We start from the raw sequence: 25604 nt of genomic DNA, 5'->3' as shown, positions 1-25604 counted from the left end.
ATCTTAAAAAGGGGACAGATATGCCGCAGACTCCCTCAAAAAAATCATATAAGAGAGCTATCTCTTCAGATGTCTTGGAAGACTCAGATTCCAGTGGGGAGGGCTCTGACTGCGAATCCACTTTGGAGGACTCAGCCCCAATCTCTAGAGCCTTCATGAAAAAACTACTTGCACAAACCATGCAGCCACTTTTGGAAGAAATTTCTGGGTTGCGTGCAGATCTACAGCATATGGGCCAGAGAGTGGAAACCCTAGAATCCGCCAACATGGAAGCGACTGATGCCATCTTGTCCCTACGTGACCAACTCCTACAACAACAGCACCAACTTAACACTGCCCTCCTAGCTGCGGAGGACCAGGAAAACCGCAGCAGAAGAAAAAACATCAGGCTGAGAGGCGTTCCTGAATCCTTTGCTCGGGAATCACTGGATAAGGTCACCAGGGAAATTTTCTCTGACCTCCTAGGGAAAGAAAGAGCGGAATCCATTGTCATTGAGAGAGTTCATCGCGCCCTCAAACCCAGGCCTAAACAGGGAGAACCGCCAAGAGACATCATCTGCGGCCTATTGAGCTTCGTGGATACCACAGCGGTCCTAACTGGCGCTAGGGAAAAAGACAATCTCTTATATGAGGATGCTCATTTACAACTCTTCCAGGATCTCGCCCCTTCCACTCTGGCTAAACGGAGAATTCTCAAACCACTCCTATCCGAACTGAGGTCACGCGGCCTGATGTATAGGTGGCTCTACCCCTTCGGTCTGGCCATCACGGTGGGCAACCGCCAGATCACAATACGATCCCCGTCAGACCTTGATGAAGCCTGGTCGACTCTTGACATTTCGCCGATAGACATCCCCTCCTGGATGCCAGTTGACACAGGATGGAATTTCCCTAAACTGACAAAACTACAAGAATGGTCAGTTAAAAAGAAACACGTTTCTCCTAAACCGAAGAAAACTGCCCCTAAAGTTCTCCCAACATGAAGCAGACCGGTTATGCTGGTTTGATTTTCTCTTCTCCTTGATAGGGGCGAAATTTATGACCTGACTCCTGAGTCTTTTTTCTTTTTTATCTTTCATCAAACCAAGTTCTCCTTATGATTCTTTTTCTCCTGTTGCCAATGTTTTTTCTCATCTGTTCACATTGTCTGGAGTCGATAGAATTTTTTGTAATTTCTCTGGACTTGGAGAAAAACTCCATATTGTTAATTGTATTATGTTTCTGTCCCTTAATACTATTGTTTGTTCGGTACTTTGATAATAGCTACACTGCTATGTTCAAATATTTTTTCTCTTTTCTCTTGCCTTTTAAGACAAGTTGTAGAGGTCGCCACTTGGACCTTCTCTCGCTTATGTCTGGGTTCTTGTACCCCCCCCCTGCGATAAGCGAGCTGTATTTTGTATATAGTTTGTTAACTACCATGTTTTATTTTTTTCTCAGGCTCTATGGTGTGACGGGGGATTCTGAGGAAGGAGTGGATGGCAACTAATCGAACTGACGCGGGTACGGTCACGGTAGCGTCCTTTAATGTGAAAGGTTTAAATTCCCCTGCAAAACGCAGTCAGATACTAACACTGTTAAAAAAACAATCTACACAAATAGCCTTCTTGCAAGAAACTCACTTTAAAATGGGAAGAACCCCTAATATGTCTTTCTCCCCTTTCCCAACTTGGTACAACAGCTGTTCCTCCTCCGCCTCTAGGGGAGTAAGTATAGCGCTTAAAAAAGGTCTCCCATTCACACTAGAGGATAGTCTGACTGATTCGGAAGGCAGATTTGTTTTTATAAGAGGGCTATTAGCAAACACAAAAATAACCTTAGCAAATTTATACGCCCCAAATATAAACCAGACACAATGGATTCTCAAAACATTGGACACTCTACAGCTTTTTAAGGAAGGTTTATTGATTGTGGGAGGGGACCTAAACCTGACTCTACAACCTAACCTAGACACCTCTAGTGGTTCCTCTTCCATTCCTCAAAAATCGAGACAAAAACTCCTAAATAAGCTAAACTCTCTACAACTAATAGACCCCTGGCGAAGCTTCTACCCCACATCGAAAGATTACACATTTTTCTCGTCACCACACAACTCTTATCATCGCATTGATTACTTTCTAGTACAATCTCGAGCCTTACATCTAGTAAAATCTTCTAAAATTGGCACAATCACTTTATCAGATCACGCCCCTGTCTTCATTGAGATTCTCATCACCACGTTACCTAGGCCCGCTATGACCTGGAGACTTAATGAATCGTTGATTGATAGCCCGAGACATACAGACAAACTTAGAGCCATCATCTCTCATTTCTTCAGTGAAAACATAAATACGGGTCATCTCACTCCCATTATATGGGAAACACATAAAGCCGTTCTCAGGGGTGAACTCATCTCACTTAGCTCGTACATTAAAAAACAAAGAGAAAAAGAAATCCAATCTCTCCTCCACCAAATAACCACTGCAGAGCGTACACATAAAAGTACTAAATCACCTGAGTCTCACCAGGATCTTGTTTTTCTTCGTAACAAGCTCAAAGACTTATTAAATGTAAAGTCAGCAAAATTGTTTATGCATTGCAGACACCGCTTTTATTTGCATGGCAATAAAAGTGGGAAACTCACCACACAATTGCTAAAGAAGCAAAAAGAGAAAAAATTCATTAAAAAAATTGTTGCGTCGACGGGCAGGAGAGTGGTGGACTCAAAAGAGATTGCTGAGACCTTCCGGCAGTACTATGAGTCCCTCTATAATCTGCCCCTTTCTGATGATATGAAAAATTGTCCGACAGCCATGACTAAAATCCAAACTTTTTTGGCCTCTCTCCCCCTTCCAAAAATCTCCCCTGAAGAAGGTAACGCACTCACGGCCAAAATTACACTTAAAGAATTAGAAGACATCCTAAAAACCATCCCGAATGGGAAGGCACCTGGCCCCGACGGTTTCCCGGTGGGCTATTACAAAAAGTTCTCTGATATTCTTCTTCCCCACCTAGTTGATCTGTTTAATTCCTTTCTAGAAGGGAAGCTCCCACCTCGCCAGGCACTTGAGGCCTACATTGCTATTATACCTAAGGAGGGGAAAGACGACAGCCTGTGTAGCAATTACCGCCCTATCTCATTGCTCAACACTGACCTGAAACTGTGGGCTAAGGTGTTGGCTTCGAGGTTGAATGGTGTCTTGTGCAGAATTATTCGGCCTGACCAGGTGGGTTTCGTGAAGGGTCGCGAAGGCAAACATAATTCTACTAAAATCCTCCATGCTATTTCATATGCAAAGAAGACTAAGACTCCATTGACTATTCTGTCAACTGATGCTGAAAAAGCATTTGACAGAATTAGCTGGAGATACATGGTCTGTACGCTTCAAAAGTTTGCCTTCCCACAAGCCTTTATAGATGCTGTAATGTCCCTCTACGTAGATCCGTCTGCTAGGGTCGGTGTGAACGGTATTTTTTCCGAACCATTTAATATAACTAACGGTACCAGACAGGGCTGTCCTCTCTCTCCCTCCCTCTTTATCATGGTCATGGAAACCCTGATGGAAAAGATTAGACAGGATAGTGAGATCATAGGCCTTAAGATGGGTAAACTTGAGGTCAAAGTAGCTGCTTTTGCCGACGACCTCTTAATCTTAACCTCCAATCCCAAAACATCTTTCCCGAAGTTAATGTCCCTGTTTGCCGATTTTGGTGAGATATCTAACTTTAAAATAAATGCAAATAAATCTGAAGCATTAAATATCTCAGCAAAAAACTCAGATATACTGGATTTAAAAGAAAACACCCCCTTTAACTGGCCATCAGAGAAACTAAAATATCTTGGAGTTTATCTAACGGCTGATCCTTCCTCCCTATATAGATGTAATTATACTCCCCTCCTGACAAGGCTTCAAACGGATCTAAAAAACTACAACATACCTTATTTATCTTGGATGGGCAGAATAAATGTCATTAAATCTTATATTTTCCCTAAAATATTTTATACCATGAACATGGTTCCCATATCCCTTCCCAACTCATTCTTCCATTCAGCCAACCAACTGTTCTCCCAGTTTATATGGAAATACAAAAGAGCCAGACTCCCTTTTAAAATTCTTTCTCTTCCTAGAGGTAGCGGCGGTCTTGGCCTTCCAGATATCAAAACATATTACAAAGCCATACATATTGCTAGATGGTTTAACCTGGTAAAACCCAATCCAGAAAATCTCAATACATATCTAGAACTTGCTATACTAGGGGATGAAGCTGATCTCTATCTTTGGTCGTCTTTTAATTGCACACGCATAAAATCTAATGAGATCCTATCTAACACCCTATCCATAAAACGTTCCCTTATACCAAACCAGCTTCCGTATTGCCATTTTCTAGACAATATTCCAATTAAGATCATCCCATGGTTGGTGGACCCTACCTATCAAGACATTTATGGACTCTGGACATCCCTACCAGACGCCCCAATTTCTCAGTTCCTTTCAAACCGAATACCTTGCATTGATAATTGGCCGATCAGTGCCATAAAACAACCTACTAATTTTCTCCAGAAATATCATATACACCGTATAATGACCGCGTTTAGAACTAAGATAAACCAATCTACGGATTGGCTCTGGCTTGACTTGCTAGTGAGGTTGAAAACTCCAATCACTAAACTGGTTTCTAAACTATACGTGAACCTCCTTAAAAGTTCAACTCAATTTAAACCCTTATATCTTTCTTCCTGGGAGATGGAGTTGGGTCTGACGCTTTCCCCTCATGAAACTCAGCGGGTACTAGCCAATTCCCATGGGTTCTCTAGATGCATCCTATTGCAGGAAAATGCATTTAAGATCCTTTCCAGGTGGTATCATACCCCAGAAAGACTGTTTCATTTGGGATTGGTGGATTCCCCGCAGTGTTGGAGATGTTCTCGATGTGTGGGGTCCTTAGCGCATATTTTCTGGCTCTGTCCGGAATTGAAACAATTTTGGGCAGATGTAAATATATCTTTACAAGATATGGGCCTGATGGATCGGGATCTAACTCCCCAGGAGGTGTTGCTCTCTCTTCCTTCTTCCTCTTTTAACCCAAAGAAACACGACTTACTACCCATTTTATTAGCGGCCGCAAAACACTTAATCTCAATACACTGGAGAAAAACATCTCCCCCAACGCTGGAAGAATGGATCCTCAAAGTCCAAGACTTATATCGTTTGGAGGAATTATCTAGCTGGGAGGCACGCTCTCACGAGAAATTCAAGGATTCTTGGCTTCCGTGGGAGGTGTTTTTGTCCCCTACTCTTGGACTTGGGGCGGAGGATCCCCCTTGAGGAATTCATCTACTAGTCCCCTACCAAGAGTTCTGTTTGGCCCTTCCTACTTATCTTTTCTTTAGCAAGACGCGATGACCGTCCTGACTCTATTTTTTGCATGTTCCAGCCATTTTCTTTGCCGTCCACTCCTCCTTCACCTCATCTGAATTCAATTATATCCACGGTAAATTAGTCCTTCCGTCTCACCCTCTAGCCTTACAAATTTTTTATCATAACTCGTACTGTTTCTAGGGCTAGTTCTTTGCAGTCCTGAAATTTTGTTCTAAGTTCTGTAAGCTCAACTGTCTTCACTTTCTAGGGAATGTATACGTTTAATCCATCTGCCTTGAATATCCTTAGACATATTATAATATGACAAATACCCGTATTTCTTGACATGAGAGCAAATGTTAACTGTTTTATTACTGTTAATTGAAAACTTAAATAAAGAATTTCAAAAAAAAAAAAAAATGCAATAACGGGCGATCAAAAGAACGTATCTGCACCGAAATGCTATCATTAAAAACGTCATCTCGGCACGCAAAAAATAAGCCCTCAACCGACCCCAGATGATGAAAAATGGAGACGCTACGAGTATCGGAAAATGGTGCAATTTTTTTTTTATTTTTTTTTAGCAAAGTTTGGAATTTTTTTTCACCACTTAGATAAAAAATAACCTAGTCATGTTTGGTGTCTATGAACTCGTAATGACCTGGAGAATCATAATAGCAGGTCAGTTTTAGCATTTAGTGAACCTAGCAAAAAAGCCAAACAAAAAACCAATGTGGGATTGCACTTTTTTTTGCAATTTCACCGCACTTGGAATTTTTTTCCCGTTTTCTAGTACACGACATGCTAAAACCAATGATGTCGTTCAAAAGTACAACTCGTCCCGCAAAAAATAAGCCCTCACATGGCCAAATTGACAGAAAAATAAAAAAGTTATGGCTCTGGGAAGGAGGGGAGCGAATAACGAACACGGAAAAACAAAAAATCCCCCGGTCATGAAGGGGTTAAGGCAATGTAAAATGGATTCTTGCAAATTATGTAGTAGCAAGAGGAGGAGGAGGTTAGCAACAGCAACTGAGGTGACTCCTCTTGTACAACATTTAGTGAAGACTCAGATTACCGTAACTCTTCAGGCAGCAGATTCCTATTTACAGGTGATCTTCCCATTGCCTAACAATCAGGCAATCCTTGCATATGTTGCAACTGCCTAACAGCCGCAAAACATGCACCCGCAGGAAATCGAACATATTATCCGAGCATGCCCAAGATACTCCGATAACACCCGATCATGCTCTGATAGCATGTTTTCTGAGCATGTTCGCTCATCACTGGTGGTCATCCTTTCCAATTTGATCAGGTTCCTTTAGTACCAATTTTCAAAAGTTGTAGAAAAACCTTTAAAACTATCCAACATACTAAAGTGACTGACATTGACTGGTACAAAGGTTGCTGGACAGGAGGCAATGAGGTTGGGTAAGAAGAGGAAAACACCTTAAGTTTTTAGGTACCATTACTTGTATCTTGTGGTTGATGGAAAATGGGCATGGCTAACAAAATGGGTGTGACTGCGTGGCTACCCATCAAGCAAGGAACCTGTTAAAAAAAAATTTGCACAAACCATCCTCAAAGTATTAATGAAAATATTGAGAATTAATGATCAGTCCAGGAGGAGAAATATCACTGGAGAAATCTGATTCGATGACAAGGTTTCTTATTTTCATGTGTGCCATTTATGTAATCGTAATTAAATGACTTAATATCTTTTTAAGCACTGAATCATGTAAAATCGGGTTTGTAATTGTGTAGCAAGACAAATTATGACAATCTGAAAAGAGGACTTCACTGGCAGAAATGTGTGAGTTGTCAGTTGTCCTGCCATGAATAGATTAGCTTCTTTTCACTGAGCCATGGGTAATACCACAGGTTGGGGTTTGACCATCAGATCTTAAGCCTTGTATTTGTTGGACTCGATGTGACTTATCAGAGTTCCTGGAAAAGACGCCAGGGTAGCACAACTCACGCATCATTCTGCACTAGAACATGACTTGTATGTGGACTGATGGCGTAAGACACCACGGTATTCATACACAAGGTCCACTGTACGATTTGTGATCACTGAATACATTCATATAGCGCAAAACTGGAATTACTGTAGATAATGCAATACTTACCCCAGGAAACACCATCACTAACACTCAGCATCAAAAATAAATTTCTATATCTTTCTCCTCCTCCTCGTCTCCAAGGATCCCTCTTAGTAGTTGGCCTATCTTCATATTTTAGATATAGGTCTTTATAATTCTCAGCTTGACCTATAGTAAATTACATCAAATCCAACTCTGAAAACAATTTCTATAAATTGTATATACATACTATATTACACTAATAAAAACCAGTTGAAAAGTCAAAATAATTCCATATGAGGGGAAAAAATATAAGTAGAAAAGTGATAAGTAAATAGATAATATTAGTTTTTAACTGGCATACAGAATATAATCTATACATCTCAGCTGTCACCATATTACAGCAATTGGTAGAATAGAATTATAATTTATTATCCTGTTCAATAGGCAACTCGATGGGAGCTTTGTGCACCAGGTTCCACAAACGCCCATCACCCGTGTCTCACGCTACAATGACAAGAGGCGGTAATCAGAGCTCCCACCCAGTAATCAAAGATTCCCGATGTGGCTGATAGAGTAGGTGCGAACCAATTTACAGAACCCATTCTAATTCATAACACTAATGTTAAAGAGCATAAAAGTAATTTTTCCCCAAAGTATAAATTTATAAAAATGAATATGCTCTTAAATGGTTATGTAACAAATAACTGGCCCAACAAACAAACAAAACACCAGACCCTATACAGTCTGATCAAGTAAAAATATGATGACCTGAATGTAAGTATATAAAAGTACAAAACCATTAAAAAAAAAAAAATTTTTCTAATGGAATAAAAACTTTACTGGTCCAGAAGGTGTTCATTATATACATACTTATGAATGAGGCAAGAATGATCTAGCAGTTCTTTGTACTTACAATTAGTCTCCAGGTCATGTTTCTCCTGTAGAATACGCAGATGTGGTAGAATCATTAGTCTGATCCCCGCACACCTGGTGTAATATTCATTTATCTGACGGTAAATCTTAGCATCTGGGAGAGGGTTTGATATCTGCAATGGCACAATAAGCAATTATTTTTGTAAAATCCTGGTCGATTTGGTCCATCTCCCCCGCATAACATCAATTTAAAAATGGGAACAACACACAAAGTAATTACTGAGGTTCATTCAGATGAGAGTACAGATTGGTCTGAGATCAGAGCCCAATGCAGGTAGTGACCGCAGGTCTCCCAACCCGAGCGGGACAGCCTCAGAAATAATCGAACACGATTGGGTCAGGAGAGCTGCGGCCAGTCTGTGCACTAGCGGTCCGCGCTTAGCACAAATGTCTAACTAAACCCTTAGAAGGAAATCTTAGAGTAAGGTATTGAGGCAAAACGCACATCGGGGCCAAGTCCTTTCCTGCTGGAGTGACATGGTTATATTTCCACTGACTACCTAGTCTTACTCTGGCATGTTATATATCACTGCATGGTACCTCCGTGTTTAGCACTGCAGTCTTGCAGCGCTGGGGTCTTGGGTTCAAATCCCACCAAGGACAAAACACTTGAAGGAGACTATGTTCTCCCTGTGTTTGCATGGGTTTCCTCCAGTTATCCTGTTTCCTCCCACACACCAAAGACATACTGATAGGGAATCTAGATTGTAAGCCCCAATGGCGACAGCGATGAGGAATTAATGGCGCTATGTAATTATGGAAAATTAACATACAACTGTCCTGACTGCTATATACAGTAGGTGTACTGTTTGGCATGGTCTTCTTCGGCTACCCGGTAAACATGCCATATGCCTGTATTGTCCTCTCCTACTGCTTATGATGCTTTTGCTTACACAATGAAGTTTATATTTCTATAAACATTGTTTCTATATTTTATCATTTTCTAGGTTTTCGTTTCCCTCTGTTTGCGCTTTTAGTTGCCCTTTCACATAGGAGGCATGAAAAATAGGACTAGGTCTTGGTCCTTTGATTATATATTATTTTGTTAATCTCTCAGTGGTACCATTGTTAGCTGAGCAGTTTTGGTTTATATACCGGACTTACCGTAAATAATGGCAGGGTCTCTAAACCTTGGTGCTCGCTCACATTGACGAAAATTATCTGATGTGTTATCTAAGGCTACATTCACATTAGCGTTATGCATGTTTGCGTCGGGTGACGCAACGGCAACGCATGCGTCATGCGCCCCTATATTTAACATGGGGGACGCATGCGTCTTTGTGATGCGTTGTGCGACGCATGCGTTTTGCCGCAAGCGTCGGGCCAAGAAAACGCAACAAGTTGCATTTTTCTTGCGTCCAAATTTTGGCAAAAAATGATGCATGCGTCGCAAAACGCAGCGTTTTTGCGTGTGTTTTGTTGTATTTTTGTTTGCGTTGTGAACGTAGCCTAATAGCACTCAAAGCGGGCAGTGCAGAGCTGCTATTTTTTCTTATTCAGCATGGCAAAAAAAAAAAAAAAAAAAAACCACCACAGCATGCTGCAAGTATCTCTAATTCGAACCATGCACACCCATACAAGTCTATGGGTGCATGTGAAACATTGGATTTAATCCTAGCGCAATCCCACAACAGCGGACACAGAAAATGGAACAGATGGAGAATTTAAGTTCTCCATCTTCTCCACACTTCTGCTACAATTTACAAATGCGAGATAAGCAGATCACGAAGATGTCATTGGATCAAACTGACAGAGTTTGAGCCATCTATCATTAGCATAATCGGCCCAATTCTCTCGCATGACAGTACAAGGCGGCGGTCAGACGGCCATTTGTAGTTCTTCTGAATAATCTTGTTATGACTACTGCATAAGTTCAACTCTTAACTAGTTATAAATCATATTAAGTGTGCAGCAGACGGCCGTATAACACAGACTATTAGCTCATCACAATGCTCGGACTGGTCAGCGGCTCTCAAGACCCGAGCATGAAAGCTGCATAGAAATATTTGCAGTCACGCTCTGGTCAGGAGAGCCGCCAGCCAGTCAGAACATTGCTATGAGACCGACGTCCGTGTTATACGGCCGTCTGCTGCGCCCTTAACCCCTTCACGACATGTGCCATACTAGTGCTGCGCATGTCGTGTCTCCCCCTTTGATGAGGAAGATGGCATTGAGCTTATCTTTTCCGGCAAATGTCAGCTGTTTTGAACAGCTGACATGTGCCGGGACAGCCACAGGTAGAGTCATGATCCACCTGTGGCTATTAACCCATTAAATGCCGCTATCAAACTGACAGTGACATTTAACATGCGCTTCCGGAAATTGCGCCGGAAATCCGCCCATCGGTGACAGTCACGTGATCGTGGGTCGCCGATGGGTTGGCATGACAGGTCTCCTGCAGACCTCTATTGCTGTCACTGCCGGATTGCTATGAGCGCTGCCCGCTGGTCTGTGCTCATAGCAAGTGAGTAATTCTGCTACATACAGGTGATCTGATCATCGCCTGTATGTAGCAGAGCCAATCGTGTTGTGGCAGTGTCTAGTCTCCCATGGAGGCTATTGAAGCATGCCAAAAGTAAAGAAAAAAAAAAATAATATGAACCTAGACATGTTTGGGGTTTATGAACTCGTGAGGACCCAGCGAATCATATTAGCAGGTCCGTTTTAGCATTTGGTTAACATGGTAAAGAAAAAAAAAAAGTTATGGAATTACACTTTTTTGCAATTTCACTGCGCTTGGAATTTTTGTTCCCATTTTCTAGTACACGATATAGTAAAACCAAATGGTGTCGTTCAAAAGTACAACTTGTCTCGCAAAAAACAAGCCCTTACATGGCCATATTGACAGGAAAAAAAAAAAAAGTTGTGGCTCTGGGAAAAAGGGGAGCAAAAAGCAAACGCAAAAACAAAACAGGGCTGTGGCGCAAAGGGATTATAGATCATCAAGGAAAAGAATGGTGAAGTGTACAAATGGCCGTTAGAAGGAGCTCATTTTAATTGCAGCTTGTTACCAGTGAGTCTGCTATGCATGATAATACACAAAGGAAATAGAAGCCAAACAGCCCCCAAAAAGTAAGGAAACCTTATTGGAATTTTTTATTTAACTAAAGAAAAAAAAAAACCATGCATTTACTAAGAAAAAAAACAAAAACAATGCTCCCAATGTTGTCAATATCCTTTCGAGAAAATCTGATTGTGAATTTGTTTCTCAAACCACATGCGGTATTAATCAGAGACCGGCTCTGTTACTGCGATCATGTATGGTTCTCTCTGCCGCATTTCAGAGAAATAATAGTTTTAAAATTTGGCAGGGGAACTATACAATTATGACGACTAGTCAAGAGGTCAATCCTTGTCCCACTCCCTTAGATTGGTAGGTCTTTCCCTGTACACACAAAGGGAGAGGGGGGTGAAGCCCCAGGGAACCTGCCTATCGTCCTGGTCATCCAAGTCATACTCCCTGGCCAAAAACTAAAAGGTATGATTTCTCTGAAACACAGAAGCATTTTAGAGTAAGGGTACCGTCACACTATATGATTTACCTACGATCACGACCAGCGATATGACCTGGCCGTGATCGTAGGTAAATCGTAGTGTGGTCGCTGGGGAGCTGTCACACAGACAGCTCTCCAGCGACTAACGATGCCGAGGTACCCGGGTAACCAGGGTAAACATCAGGTTACTAAGCGCAGGACCGTGCTTAGTAACCCGATGTTTACCCTGGTTACCAGCGTAAAAAAAACAAACAAACAGCACATACTTACATTCTGGTGTCCGTCAGGTCCCTTGCCGTCTGCTTCCCGCACTCACTGACTGCCGGCCGTAAAGTGAAAGTGAAAGCACAGCGGTGACGTCACCACTGTGCTCTGCTTTCACTTTACGGCTGGCAGTCACTGAGTGCGGGAAGCAGACGGCAAGGGACCTGACGGACACCAGAATGTAAGTATGTGCTGTTTGTTTTTTTTTAGTTTTACACTTGTAACCAGGGTAAACATCGGGTTACTAAGCGCGGCCCTGCGCTTAGTAACCCGATGTTTACCCTGGTTACAAGCGAACGCATCGCTAGATCGCATCGCTAGATCGGTGTCACACACACACCGATCTAGCGATGACAGCGGGAGATCCAGCGACGAAAGAAAGTTCTAAACGATCTGCTACGACGTACGATTCTCAGCAGGATCCCTGATCGCTGCTGCGTGTCAGACACAGCGATATTGTAACGATATCGCTGGAACGTCACGAATCGTACCGTCGTAGCGATCGAAATGGCAGTGTGTGACGGTACCCCAAGACCCACACTGCAATAACAGCAAGTATCTGACTCCTCGTGCACCGTGCACCATGAATCAGCTGACAGTTTGCCTTTAAATATTTTCTTTCCACTGATATCCATGACTTATATGATCCCCCGTACGCTCAGTTATTAATCACTGGATTCATTTTCAGCAGCAATAAACCACAATATAAATTAAAATGTCAAGAAAGTCAGCTGGAACTCCTGAGGAAGATTGCAACTTGGTTTTCTTTAGTGGTGCATCTGTTAGACGTTTAATAGTTAACCATACATGCAACTTTGTAAGGCCACATGCACACTTTGTGGATTACTCTGATTTCTAGACTGATTTTTGTAAATCCGCACTGCGGATTTCCTGCGGGATTACCGTGATTTTGCGGATTCCTATTATGGAGCAGGTGTAAACCGCTGCGGTATCTGCACAAAGAATTGACATGCTGCAGAACAAAACACTACGTTTCTGCGCTTTTTTTTCCACAGTATGTGCACTGCAGATTTTGTTTTCATGGTACTGTAAACGCATGGAAAACTGCTGTGAATCTGCAGCGGCCGATCCACAGCAAAATCCGCAACGTGTGAACATGGATTAAAGCATGAATCAGATGACAATGTAGAATCAGCATGGGGCATATATCAAAAGTTTACATGTACCTGATCCATCTGTAGAGCCTTCAGCCGATAATATTTCACAGGCCCAAAGAATCCATTAATACCGACCATATACTTGCTTCCTCCGACAACTAAGTATCCATCGGTATCATCGAAATAAATGTTGTCATCAAAACTTTAAAAAAAAAAAAAACTCTTTAGATATCCAATAGAACCAACACAAACTTAATGCTACTTTTTGCACTTCGAACCCCTTCACGACCTTTGATGTTCCCATCCATCAAGGTTGGGTAGGGGTTCCTGACTTGACGTATAGTTATGTCATGGCGATCATGCCCGCCATAGGAACTGTGCCGCACGATCGCCACTGGGAACTCTGCTTACAAGAAAGCCAAACCCCGGATGCTACACCCAGGAGCAGTGCCCGCACCACCCCTGAATGTTTAACCCTCTAAATGCCACAACATTTAGGAAACTAGAAGAGGGAGGAGGCTCTCTTCCTTCCAATTGGCAACGTCAAGGCAAAAAAAGGTAGTCTTGTCGACCTCTGGGCGTATGAGCAACTGCGGCCAGCTTAGACCGTGCCAGTAGTATGGTCCAAGAGGCTTCTGTCCGTGTGATACTGACATGTATAACATTGTAGAGCCGATACATTGCATTATACCAGCAATCAGTAGTGAACGTTGATTATATATATATATATATATATATATATATATATATATATATATATATATATATATATATATATATATATATATATATATATATATATATATATATATATATTCGTAAAATTGAAAAACACACACACATACACATTTACTAGAGCAAAATAGAAGAGAAAATCCAGCTTCAAAGAATATCAAAATTTATTAAAGATAAAATCCAAGGTCCAAAAACTTAGTTCACAGGAGAGGAGATAGCAGCATGCTACGCGTTTCGAACACTAGGTTCTTTTTCCCAGCTTTGAAAAAGAACCTAGTGTTCGAAACGCGTAGCATGCTGCTATCTCCTCTCCTGTGAACTAAGTTTTTGGACCTTGGATTTTATCTTTAATAAATTTTGATATTCTTGGAAGCTGGATTTTCTCTTCTATTTTGCTCTATTGTCTCACGTGAAGACTGCACGTTATCCGGGCTTCCCCACAACAAATGCCTAGTAGGTGAGCTGGTTTTTCTTTATATTTTTTTTTCCTTTTACATACATTTACTGTATGCAAAAAAAATGAAAAAAAAAATAAAGTGCACATTTGGTATACAATTCTGTGAATTGCCTGAGGGTTAAAAATGCTCACTACACCCCTAGATTTGTTTTTTGCCTTCCTCTGGATCAACATGTTAGGGCATGTTAGGTTAGCCTATGGGTTGAACTAGATGGACTTATAGTCTTCCTTCAACCTTAAAATTATGTTACTATGTAGATGAATTCCTCAAAAAGATATAGTTTCCAAAATGAAAATGGAGTCACTTGTGGAGTGTCTGCTGTTTTGGCATGTTAGGGGATCAAATATGGCATGGCATCTTAAGCTATTTCAACCAAAATTGTGCTCCAGAATTCAATTGGCGCTCCTTCCCTTCCGAGCCCTCCCGTGTGCCCCATACATGGGGTATCTGTGTACTCGGGAGAAATCGCACAACAAATTGGTGGTCCATTTTCTCCTGTAAACCTTGTAAAAATGCACCATTTGGGTTTAAAGCAACAGGTTTGTGGGGAAAAAGTAAAATTTTCATTTTTTCCATTCGCAATTTCTTTAATTCCTGTGAAGCAATTGAAGGGTTAATAAACATCTTGAATGTGGTTTGAGGGCGCAGTTTTAAAATGTTGTCACTTTTGGGTATTTTCGGTCTCATAATACAGGCCCTTCAAATGTAATATGGTCCTTACAAAAATTGGTTTTGTAAATTTTGCTGGAAAAATGAGAAATTGCTGATCAACTGATCTGAGAGACGGGTTGCATCTTACCAAAACTGGAACACATTTGGTAGGCGCCTTGCTACACTTATCAGGGAGAACTTTAAAATGAAGCAATATGGGATGGAAACATACGGTTAGGGAAGAAAAAAAAATACCCTGCTCCTAGAAGAGGAAAGGAAGATCAGAAGACAATACATTCCGAATGAAAATAGGGGAGCAAGAGAAACCGACTACAAACTAAAAGTGGCTATACAAATGCATAGAGCATGGGAAACAAGGAGAATTGGAATTGCTCCCCCGGGAAGATAGATGATGATGTCATAGGCATCACTGAAACTTAGTGGGATGATATACTTGACTGCAATACAAACCTTGAAGACTACAACTTATTCATCAGAAAGAGGATTAACAAGAGGGGAGGAAGTGTTTTACTGTACGTTAGAAAAACATATCTCCATAGAGATCCAGGCTAAAGAGAATGGTAGTTCTATTAGAAACTGTTTGGGTAAGAATACAAAGAGAAGAACAGAGAGGACATTATTGTAGGTCCACCATGTACAAGAAGAGAGCATGGCACTCACTGTCCCACAAAATGTCCTTTTATTATGGATAGATGTAAAAGGCAGGGAGACTTTCAAGTGAAAACCACATTGGACGATGGCATTTTTGTGCTGACTTGCGCTTCTATGGGTCCTCAAGGACATGGTTTGTGGGACAGTGAGTGCCATGCTCTCTTCCTGTACATGGTTAATTTGGACATCTGCTTGTTTTCCAGCTGATGACACCCGTGTCCCTGGAGTTTCAACTAAGCCTCGTGTCCTCAGAGTTGTGCAGCGGTGCCGTTCAGCTCTTTCTCTGCATACATTATTGTAGGTGTTTACTATAGGCCACCTAGACAGACTGAAGATATAGATTAACTATTTACATCAAAGGTCACGGATCTCAAAAAACTATGACAGTGATCATGGGAGATTTTAACTTCCAGATATATTTTGGGAATCTCTCTATCAGGCAAAAGTATTGGGTCATAAAATTCTTATCTCTTGCCGACAACCTTATCGTTCAAAAAGGGAAAAGGACAAGAGGATCTGCAATCTTGGACCCAATTCTTACCAACAAGGAGGAAATCATGGAGGCTGGGAATTTAGGAGGTAGTGATCATGCTATCCTCGAATTTTGGACTATAAGAGGAAGAAGACTCAGACTTTAAAATTGTACTTCAGAAAGACAGATTTTATTGCACTCAAAGAGGGTAGGAAAGGTCCAATGGCTGGATGTTCTAAAACAGAGGTCCCCAACTCCAGTCCTCAAGGCCCACCAACAGGTCATGTCTTCAGGATTTCCTTTGCATTGCACAGGTGATGCAATTATTACCTGGGCAAGACTAAGGAAATCCTGAAAACATGACATGTTGGTGGGCCTTGAGGACTGGAGTTGGGGACCCCTGTTCTAAAAGACCGAAATGTCCAAGAAGGTTGGGAGATTTTGCTAAATTAAATTCTCACTGCACAGCCAGGAACAATTCCAAAAAGGAAGCGTTGGAAGCATTTAAAGCAATGGACAAACACAACTTAATCACTCGTTAAAAAAAAAAAGCTAAAAAAGAATGTATATTAAATGGAAAGAGGGAGGTATAGCTAAAAGAAAAATATAATGCTGTTTGCAGAGCAAGCGTTAGAAGAGCTGCAGTCAGTAATGAAATGAGGCTTGCAAGGGAGACCAAGAGCAGTAAAAAGGATTTTGGGGTATATCAAAAGAAAAAAAAAAAAAAAACACACATTGAGAAAGCCGAATTTTAAATTCCTTTTTTTTTCCCCATCAGTGTTCTCCAAGAAAGGAATTGTAACAAACTGATCTTCACAATGACATCGAAGGAATAAAATAATCCCAATATCTGAAGGGGTGTCAGTGTAGCGGGATCATCCTTAATGTCATTTGAATATGAAAACATGAGAAGCAATGGAATGGACGTGAAAGGGAGAACATTATATATTAGAAAAAAAAGGCGTTTTTTTGACAGTTCGGGTGATCAATGAGTGGGACAGGCTGCCACGAGAGGTGGCGAGTTCTCCTTCAATGGAAGTCTCCAAAAAGAGGCTGGACAGACATCTGTGAGATGGCTTAGTGAATCCTGCACTGCATTGAGCAGGGGGTTGGACACAATGACCCCAGGGGTCCCTTCCAACTTTCTATGGTTCTATGAACTGTTAGTTTAACAAAAAAAAATAAATAAATAAATAAAAAAATAAAAAAAATTGTCTAAAAAAAAAAAAAAAAATTGGTGCAGATGTAAAGTAGACATGTGATAAATGTTATTTATTAACTATGTTGTGTGATATCACTCAGGTTTAAGGGCATAAAAAGTTAGAAAATTGTGAAATTTTCAAAATTTGCGCCAAAACTCCGATATTTTCACATAACAAAATATATTGACCTAAACTTACTAACATAAGGTACAATCTATCATGAAAAAAAAAAACAAAAAAAAAAAAACTCAGAATCACTGGGATACGTTGAAGCGTTTCAGAGTTATGGACCTGTGTAACAGTTTGTTTATTTGCACCATGAGTCGATGTTTTTATGGATATCACATCGGGCTGTGAAGGCCAAAGAAATGCAATTCTGGCATTTTTTTTTTCTCGTTACGCCATTTACTGGTCAGATTCATTTTTTTGTTTTTTAATATTTGGATAGTTCAGACTTTTACGAACACCGCAATACCCAACTGTTAATTTGCTTGTTTTTAGTTAATTTCCTAATTTTTAATAGAGAAGAGGGAGGGGGGTGATCTGATCTTTGAGATATTTTATTTTTTATTTATATGTTTTTTATTTTCACTTCCCAACAGATTTGTTAAATCCTCTTATGAGACTTGAACCTGCGGTCATCTGATATACAGCATTGCTGTATATAGTAAAAATCATTGTCTCCAATGAATGCCAGCACCAGGCTAGTTTTCATAGGATTACTGTAGTGACGGGCACAGACGAGGAGAAATATGTATGCACTGAAGACATTTTCTTTGTGAACTCAGGATTTTGAGAATGAATGAGATCAGTCTAAAAATGGAGAAAGAAGCAGATTTCTGAGGAGATGTTACAAAGGGTGCTTGTTTTCATGTTTACTATATATATTTTTTTGTTATAAATCAAAATAAAACAATGGTTACTCTTTCAGACTCCACTACCAAAAGCATAACTACATCCGGGAGGAGTATCCTGCAGCACAGGTCTCCCCTGTGTTTACATGCTGCACACTCAGTGACATCTCCAAACTCAAAAGCAAGAAGTCTCACAGTGGATGAGACATTGAGAGCCCAACTTTAGGCTCTCTTTACTAAAAAGGAGTTATATAGGTCCGAAAAATGTTCGGTACATGAAAAATAGGTACGTCACCGCTGTGCTCTGCTTTACGGCCGGCGCTGACACAGTCAGTGCGGGAAGCTGACGGCGGGGGACGTGACAGACATCGGAATGTGAGTATGTAGTGTTTTTTTTTACTTTTACAACGGTAACCAGGGTAAATAACGGGTTACTAAGCGCGGCCCTGCACTTAGTAACCCGATGTTTACCCTGGTTACCCGGGGACTTCGGCATCGTTGGTCGCTGGAGAGCTGTCTGTGTGACAGCTCCCCAGCGACCACACAACGACTTACCAACGATCACAGCCAGGTCGTGTTGGGAGGGGGGGGGGGGGGGGGGCAGGTTCCTTCTAAGGATTGTACTAATTTAACATGTTGGCCACTAAATATTGCCTTTTAACCCCTTTGCGCAACCTGCTATACATGTACGTCATGGACAGGGTGCCTGTGTATGGCGTGGACTCCTGACCTGTGCCCGCTCCATACAGGGCAGATGCCAGCTGCAATACATAGACCGCATTTGCCCATAACAGCAGCAATAAGTGAGCCACGATCGCTGCTGCTGAACCATTTAAATGTCGCTCTCAAATCACTGACCGCAGCCTCTAAATAGCGCGATTGCCACTGCATGCGCTCACTAGTGCCCACTGTCCAATATGCGTGTGCCCGAGGGACCGATGAATTACCATGGCAGCCAAGGGGCCCATCTAAAGTCTCCATTGCCACCATCTTGGTACTCCTCTAAAGCTCTGCCATAAGCAGAGACCACGAAAAAAAAAAAAGTAAAAAAATTTTTTTTTAATTATATATCATTTAATAATGATTACATTTATTAATTATTTAATAGCGTCCATAAATATTTTGTGAAAACAAAATGATTTAAGACCTTATGAAAGCCAGTTTAAAAAAAACAACAAAAAAAAAACCATGTTTTAAAATGCCAGATTTGCAGTTCATCCCCCCAAAAAAATGCAGTAAAGTGATCAATACAGTATTTTGTATGTGCCCCAAAAGTATATAAATTTAAGACTACAACTCAACACAAAATTCATAAACATGCCCTCACATCATTCCATTGATGGGGGGGGGGGGGGTGGAAGACTCGGATATTGGCAACAGCAAGTTAACAAAAAAAAAAAAAGCCCTTATGCAGCTGTAGAGACTAAAAACTTAAGGCTACTTTCACACTAGCGACGTACCGACGCATGCTGTGAAGTAAAAGCACAGCGGGCCAGCGGATGCAGTTTTACAACACATCCGCTGCCCCATTGTAAGGTCCGGGGAGGAGGAGGCGGAGTTCCGGCCACACATGCGGTCGGAAAAAGCGGATTCAATGGAAATAAAAACAAACACGTTGCAAGCAACTTTTTTTTGTCCCGATGGACTGCAAAAACACGCAGCATCCGTCACACGACGGATGCAACGTGTGGCAATCCGTCGCTAATGAAAGTCTATGGAGAAAAAAAAACGCATCCTGCAGGCAACTTTGCAGGATGTGTTTTTTCTTCAAAATGACGCATTGTGACATGCGTCGAACGACGCTAGTGTGAAAGTAGCTTTATAAGTTAGGCTACTTTCACACATCAGGTTTTCAGTGTCAGGCTAAATCCGGCGAGTGTTGGAAAAACAGGATCCGGCGCAGATTGTGAAAAACTGATGCGACGGATCTGGCTAGCCTATCTAGAATATTGGATAAAAAAAAAAAAAAAATATTGGAGCATGTTCAGTTTAAAAAAAGCGGATCAGGCCGCCGGATCCGGCACCTCCCGGCTCCCATTCTATGAAACAGCCAGAAGCACCGGATCCGGCGCTTCAGGCTTTTTTGCCGGAGACAAACCGTTGCAGTGGACGTTTTTTCAAGAAACCGGAAGCAGCAGATTTGCTGGATCCGGCGAAAACCGGACGTGACGCAATGTCATCCGGTGCAATCCGGCACCAATACAAGTCTATGGGAAAAATAACCTGATCCGGCGGCAACATTTGCCTGATTCATTTTTTTAAATTTAGCTGGATTTAGCCTGACGGCGAAAACCTGATGTGTGAAAGTAGCCTTACAGCTCTTGGAAGAAAGACAGGAAAGAATTAAAGTACAAAAATTGAATGGTCCTGAAAAAGGTTAATATTCATCAAATCTAATCTTGTGCTGTCAGTAACTACTATCCAAGTTATGACACCAAAAAAGGCAGCATCACCGAACGATTCCAATGCTGCCGATAGTTCAGGTCACCAGACGCGCAGTAGGACTGGGGCTCACACTAACACGGATAGTAAATGCGACCGGTTACATCAGGCCTTACTAGTAGGGATGAGTGGACGCGTGGAGGTTCAGGTTCTGGTACCAGAACAGTACTGGACCTTCAACCAGAACAGTGGATACCTGAACTTTTCATCTGGAAAATTCACTCACTCAATGTTAGTCTAAGTTAAAGGGAACCTGTCCCATTATGCACGCAGTCTGAGCTGTGGACAGCATGGTGTAGAGGAGGAGAAACTGAGCAGAATGATAAATAGGACTGTGGAAAAGACTCCAGTAAGGAACACCTGTCAATCACTAAGACCGCCCACTGGACTATGCATATAGGCACTGGGGATATCAATGAATAAAAAGTAAGTTTTACTGAAACTTTTTGTATAAAAATGTCCAGCAATCAAGCTCTTCCTGCTCTAAGATCCTGGCTGCAGATCAGATACAACCACCAACAGGACAGGTTCCCTTTACGATGAAAGTTTCACATACCAATTTTTAACTATAAAACACGAAAAATAGGTATAAAATTCCCCTTAAGGACCCACTCCTATTGTAAGAATGCAGAAAAACATCCCTCACCTGAACGATTGGCTGTTAGAAACTACTAAATCTTCTCCAAAAAAGGAGTTTAATAATATCTACAAACAGAACACAGGGGGTTAGAAAAGGAATCACAAATCGTAATGCAACATATGAACACTGATACGCACGGTCTGTCCATCACGGTGTACGTTCTTATACTCGCGGAATACAATTACACAGACAAACAAACATGAGAATTGGTGTAAAATGTTTGATTTCTTGCGATTTCTGATCTTGTGATTGTTGGAGGTCCCGGTGGTAAAATCCTTAGTGATTATTTTGCCGAATTCTTGTCCGAGTAAGAGCCATGTAATGTGCATGGCTGACTTTAAAGGGATCACCCACTAATGTTTAACCCTTATTAATGGGACCAGGGGAGATCCTGACGAAGGTCAGGAGACCGATATGGTTCTGATCTGGGAGGAGAGCATAATGAGTTTTTTTTTACCCTCAACCCAATAATTTGGGATTGTCCAGGAGAGGACACTTTTGGCCAGTAGTAATGGAAGAAATCCTTGTCTGCAGAATTTTTACTTTCCAATCCGAATATTTGGACTTGAGTAAAATTTAGTATTTTATATCTTAATTTTCTTTTGTTGAGGAATTTAAAAACAAAAACTAATTTTGCACTGATTTTTTTTTTTTTAATTTTTTTTTTTTAATTTGTGGGGGAAGGAAAATAAAAATCTTTATTACGCACCAGACAGGACAATCAGAGAGGACAAAGCTAGTCCTGGCTACTGATGTCTTCCTATCGGTGCCAATGCTGTTTAAAGCACCTAAAGAAGACAGGAGGGATTGGCGTTCCCACCAAGACCTGTCATTATGCTGAGGGCACCTCAGTCAATTATGTACCTGTACTTCCAAGTGTCTCAACACAAGATAAAACTAAGACTAGTATATGTAACTGGCATGAAAGGAGTTATCAGGACACCAGCAGCGACGGCATGGGATGTATGGTCAGACACACAAAGCTGCTCACAGAAGCACCATATGGTAACACATTCTAGAGGTCTGCAGACCTTCAGGAACTCTAGTTCACAGCACTGAGCCTTTGGATATGAGCTTGCCATGTTCATGAACCTGTTCTTTGCCACATTCTGGTCTAACTCTGCAGAATGTACTTAGCATGTTTTGTGTAGGAAAAATGAGTTTCAAGGTCAAAGATAGAGACCATAGTTGCATAAACTTCATAATCATCTTCATACTGCAAAATTACCTTTCTTTTTGTAACTGTAAAGTCCAGCCGAACCCATATGTGAAGAGGTAGATAAAAAGCTGACCTTGTTGCAATATCATCCCCTGTTGTCAGCTGCACCTGAACATGGACTTGACCTGATAAAATGAAGATATTTCATGGTCCATATTGCTAACTATGCTTAATAGATAAAATATTTTATGTATACGGATATGTAATGCTTAACGCTCTTAATGCAGGCACTGCTCGTTTAATATGTAAACGAGGTCACTGCATGTGCAATGCCATTTTTCATGTGTAAATGAACTGTTAAGATCTATGGGCTGGACACAGATTTCACCGAGAATCTGCCTCCAGAGCTTACTGTAAGTGAATGGGGACATCACCAGTGTGAGACATGTAGATCGGGAGCGCGGACTGTCAGTCATTACATGTCTCACACTGGTAACGTCCCCTTTTTATGTAATAAAAGTTCTGGAGGCAGATTGACAGGGAGATCTATGTCTAGCCCATAGATCTTAACAGCTCTTATGAATATTTAGAAAAATGTTGATTTTTCTATAAGACATCAGAAGGCAGATATCAAGTTATCATTTTGTACAATTTCCTATGACTTGCATGCCCACATAATTGGGTTAGAGGGGTAAATCCTAGTGACAGATGCCTTTAAGTCTGTGATACATGTGTAACGTGGGCATGCAAATTAGCCAAGTCACGGGTATGCAAACTAAAGCGTCAATATGCTTAGGCTCCATGCTAGGTGGCGGCTTAGTGCACCACAGAGAAAATGATTAGTCAGTGATATGGTCAGAGTGTGAATATATTGGGTAAAGTGTTGCACTGTTGTGAGTTAGCAGCAGCTAGGAGGATCCATGTTTGGCGTTAGTCTCTGAACAAGGGTAGTGTCCCTAGTATCTGAGGAGGAAGATTATAAACGAACATCTACCAATTTCTGGACTGCTGGTACTCTTGGGTCTGAAGGAAAGAAGAATCTGTGATTAGAGACAGCTCTTGATATTGCAAGTGGTTGTGGACCATTGTATGATGAGAGATGGAGACCAACCCAGCGTCCTAGGCCCTCTGATCCCATGCTATGTATTACATTGTGAACTGCGCCAAGATACTGCATCTGCTACTGATGAGCCCCAGCTCTATTGCACAATTCTGATGGGTCACTACCAAGCTCTGTGCCTCAACTCCCATATGTAACCTCCAAGCCCTGTGCCCCAACTCTCTGGAGTAACCTCCAAGCCCTGTGCCCCAACTCTCTGGAGTAACCTCCAAGCCCTGTGCCCCAACTCTCTGGAGTAACCTCCAAGCCCTGTGCCCCAACTGTCTGGTGTAACCTCCAAGCCCTGTGCCCCAACTCTCTGGAGTAACCTCCAAGCCCTGTGCCCCAACTATCTGGTGTAACCTCCAAGCCCTGTGCCCCAACTCTCTGGAGTAACCTCCAAGCCCTGTGCCCCAACTCTCTGGAGTAACCTCCAAGCCCTGTGCCCCAACTATCTGGTGTAACCTCCAAGCCCTGTGCCCCAACTCTCTGGAGTAACCTCCAAGCCCTGTGCCCCAACTCTCTGGTGTAACCTCCAAGCCCTGTGCCCCAACTCTCTGGTGTAACCTCCAAGCCCTGTGCCCCAACTCTCTGGTGTAACCTCCAAGCCCTGTGCCCCAACTCTCTGGTGTAACCTCCAAGCCCTGTGCCCCAACTCTCTGGTGTAACCTCCAAGCCCTGTGCCCCAACTCTCTGGTGTAACCTCCAATCTCAGGCTTAACAATAACTGCCAAGAATAAGGCCTAATTGAGACAGACTAACTGCTATGCTGTTTGCCTCTTGGTGATTAAACATCTGTCCGCAAAAAAAACTTGCGGAGTCTTTGTGAATCACTGCACCATCTTCAAGTGGACATAGGCCACATACACGAAACTGATTATGCGTTCACGTACCTTTACGAGTCAAGAAGAAGAGTGGTGTAGCATACATTTTTTCAGTATCCACATGGTGAAATATTCCACATTCTTTCCTAGTACAATAATCTAGTAAATATATCCAGATGGAAAGTGTAAACCTGAAAAATAGAAAATTGGAGGGTTAGATCCTTGAAGATAAATAGAGCAATATTTTATCAGTGTATCATATGGGGTTTGACAATAGTTAGAAGCAGAAAAAAAAGAAATCATTTAGCCTTAAAAGGGAACCTGTCAACCCCAAAATCGAAGGTGAGCCAAATCCACCAGCATCAGGGGCTTATCTACAGCATTCTGGAATGCTGTAGATAAGCCCCGGATGTATCCTGAAAGATGAGAAAAAGAGGTTAGGTTATACTCACCCAGGGGAGGTCCCGCTGCGGTTCTAGTCCGATGGGCGTCGCGGTCCGGTCCAGCGCCTCCCATTTTCTTACGATGATGTCTTCTTCTGGTCTTCACGCTGCTGCTCCGGCGTAGGCGTACTTTGTCCTGTTGATGGCAGAGCAAAATACTGCAGTACGCAGGTGCTGGGACCCTGTCTTTCCCGGCGCCTGCGCAGTGCAGTACTTTGCTCTGCCCTCAAAAGGACAGATAAAGTACGCCTGTGCCGGAGCAGCAGCGTGAATACAAGAAGAGAACGTCATCATAAGAAGATGGGAGGCACCGGAATGGACCGCGATGCCCATCGGACCAGAACCGCAGCAGGAACGCCCCTGGGCGAGTATAACATAACCTCTTTCTCATCTTTCAGGATACACCGGGAGCGTATCTACAGCATTCCAGAATGCTGTAGATAAGCCCCTGATGCTGGTAGGCTTCGCTCATCTTCGATTTTGGGGGCGACAGGTTCCCTTTAAACACATTCCTTCACTGAAAAACCCTTCAATGCCCTTTTTAAAGAGAGACAGATCAATCGATCTAGATAGATAATCCTTCATCCTGGATCAAGCACCTTCAGGCTTCGGGGGCATTTTTCCCCCTTTGTCCACCATCTTGTGCCTCCACTTGTGTTTCATTTGTGTTTATCCCCCTGCACATAGTGATAGGTGGGCAAGCAGAGCAGTACTTTGTAGC

General features: G+C 42.0%; 1 protein-coding gene across 1 annotated transcript in view; it reads right to left on the bottom strand.

Moving 5' to 3' along the window:
• SEL1L3 (SEL1L family member 3) overlaps positions 1 to 25604 on the bottom strand; it is a 77885-nt gene that overhangs the window by 40353 nt on the left and 11928 nt on the right. The window contains exons 4-9 of the mRNA XM_069744643.1: positions 24510 to 24631; positions 22587 to 22702; positions 21365 to 21423; positions 13302 to 13434; positions 8337 to 8469; positions 7469 to 7609 (exon numbers count right to left, since the gene is read on the bottom strand). Of these exons, the coding sequence (XP_069600744.1) occupies positions 7469 to 7609; positions 8337 to 8469; positions 13302 to 13434; positions 21365 to 21423; positions 22587 to 22702; positions 24510 to 24631 (704 nt within the window). The remainder of the gene's footprint in view (positions 1 to 7468; positions 7610 to 8336; positions 8470 to 13301; positions 13435 to 21364; positions 21424 to 22586; positions 22703 to 24509; positions 24632 to 25604) is intronic.

Source organism: Ranitomeya imitator, chromosome 1 (assembly GCF_032444005.1).
Source record: "Ranitomeya imitator isolate aRanImi1 chromosome 1, aRanImi1.pri, whole genome shotgun sequence".
Lineage (NCBI taxonomy): Eukaryota > Metazoa > Chordata > Amphibia > Anura > Dendrobatidae > Ranitomeya > Ranitomeya imitator.
The sequence above is the reverse complement of the archived record's forward strand: the minus strand, read 5'-3'. Positions and strand labels throughout refer to the sequence as shown.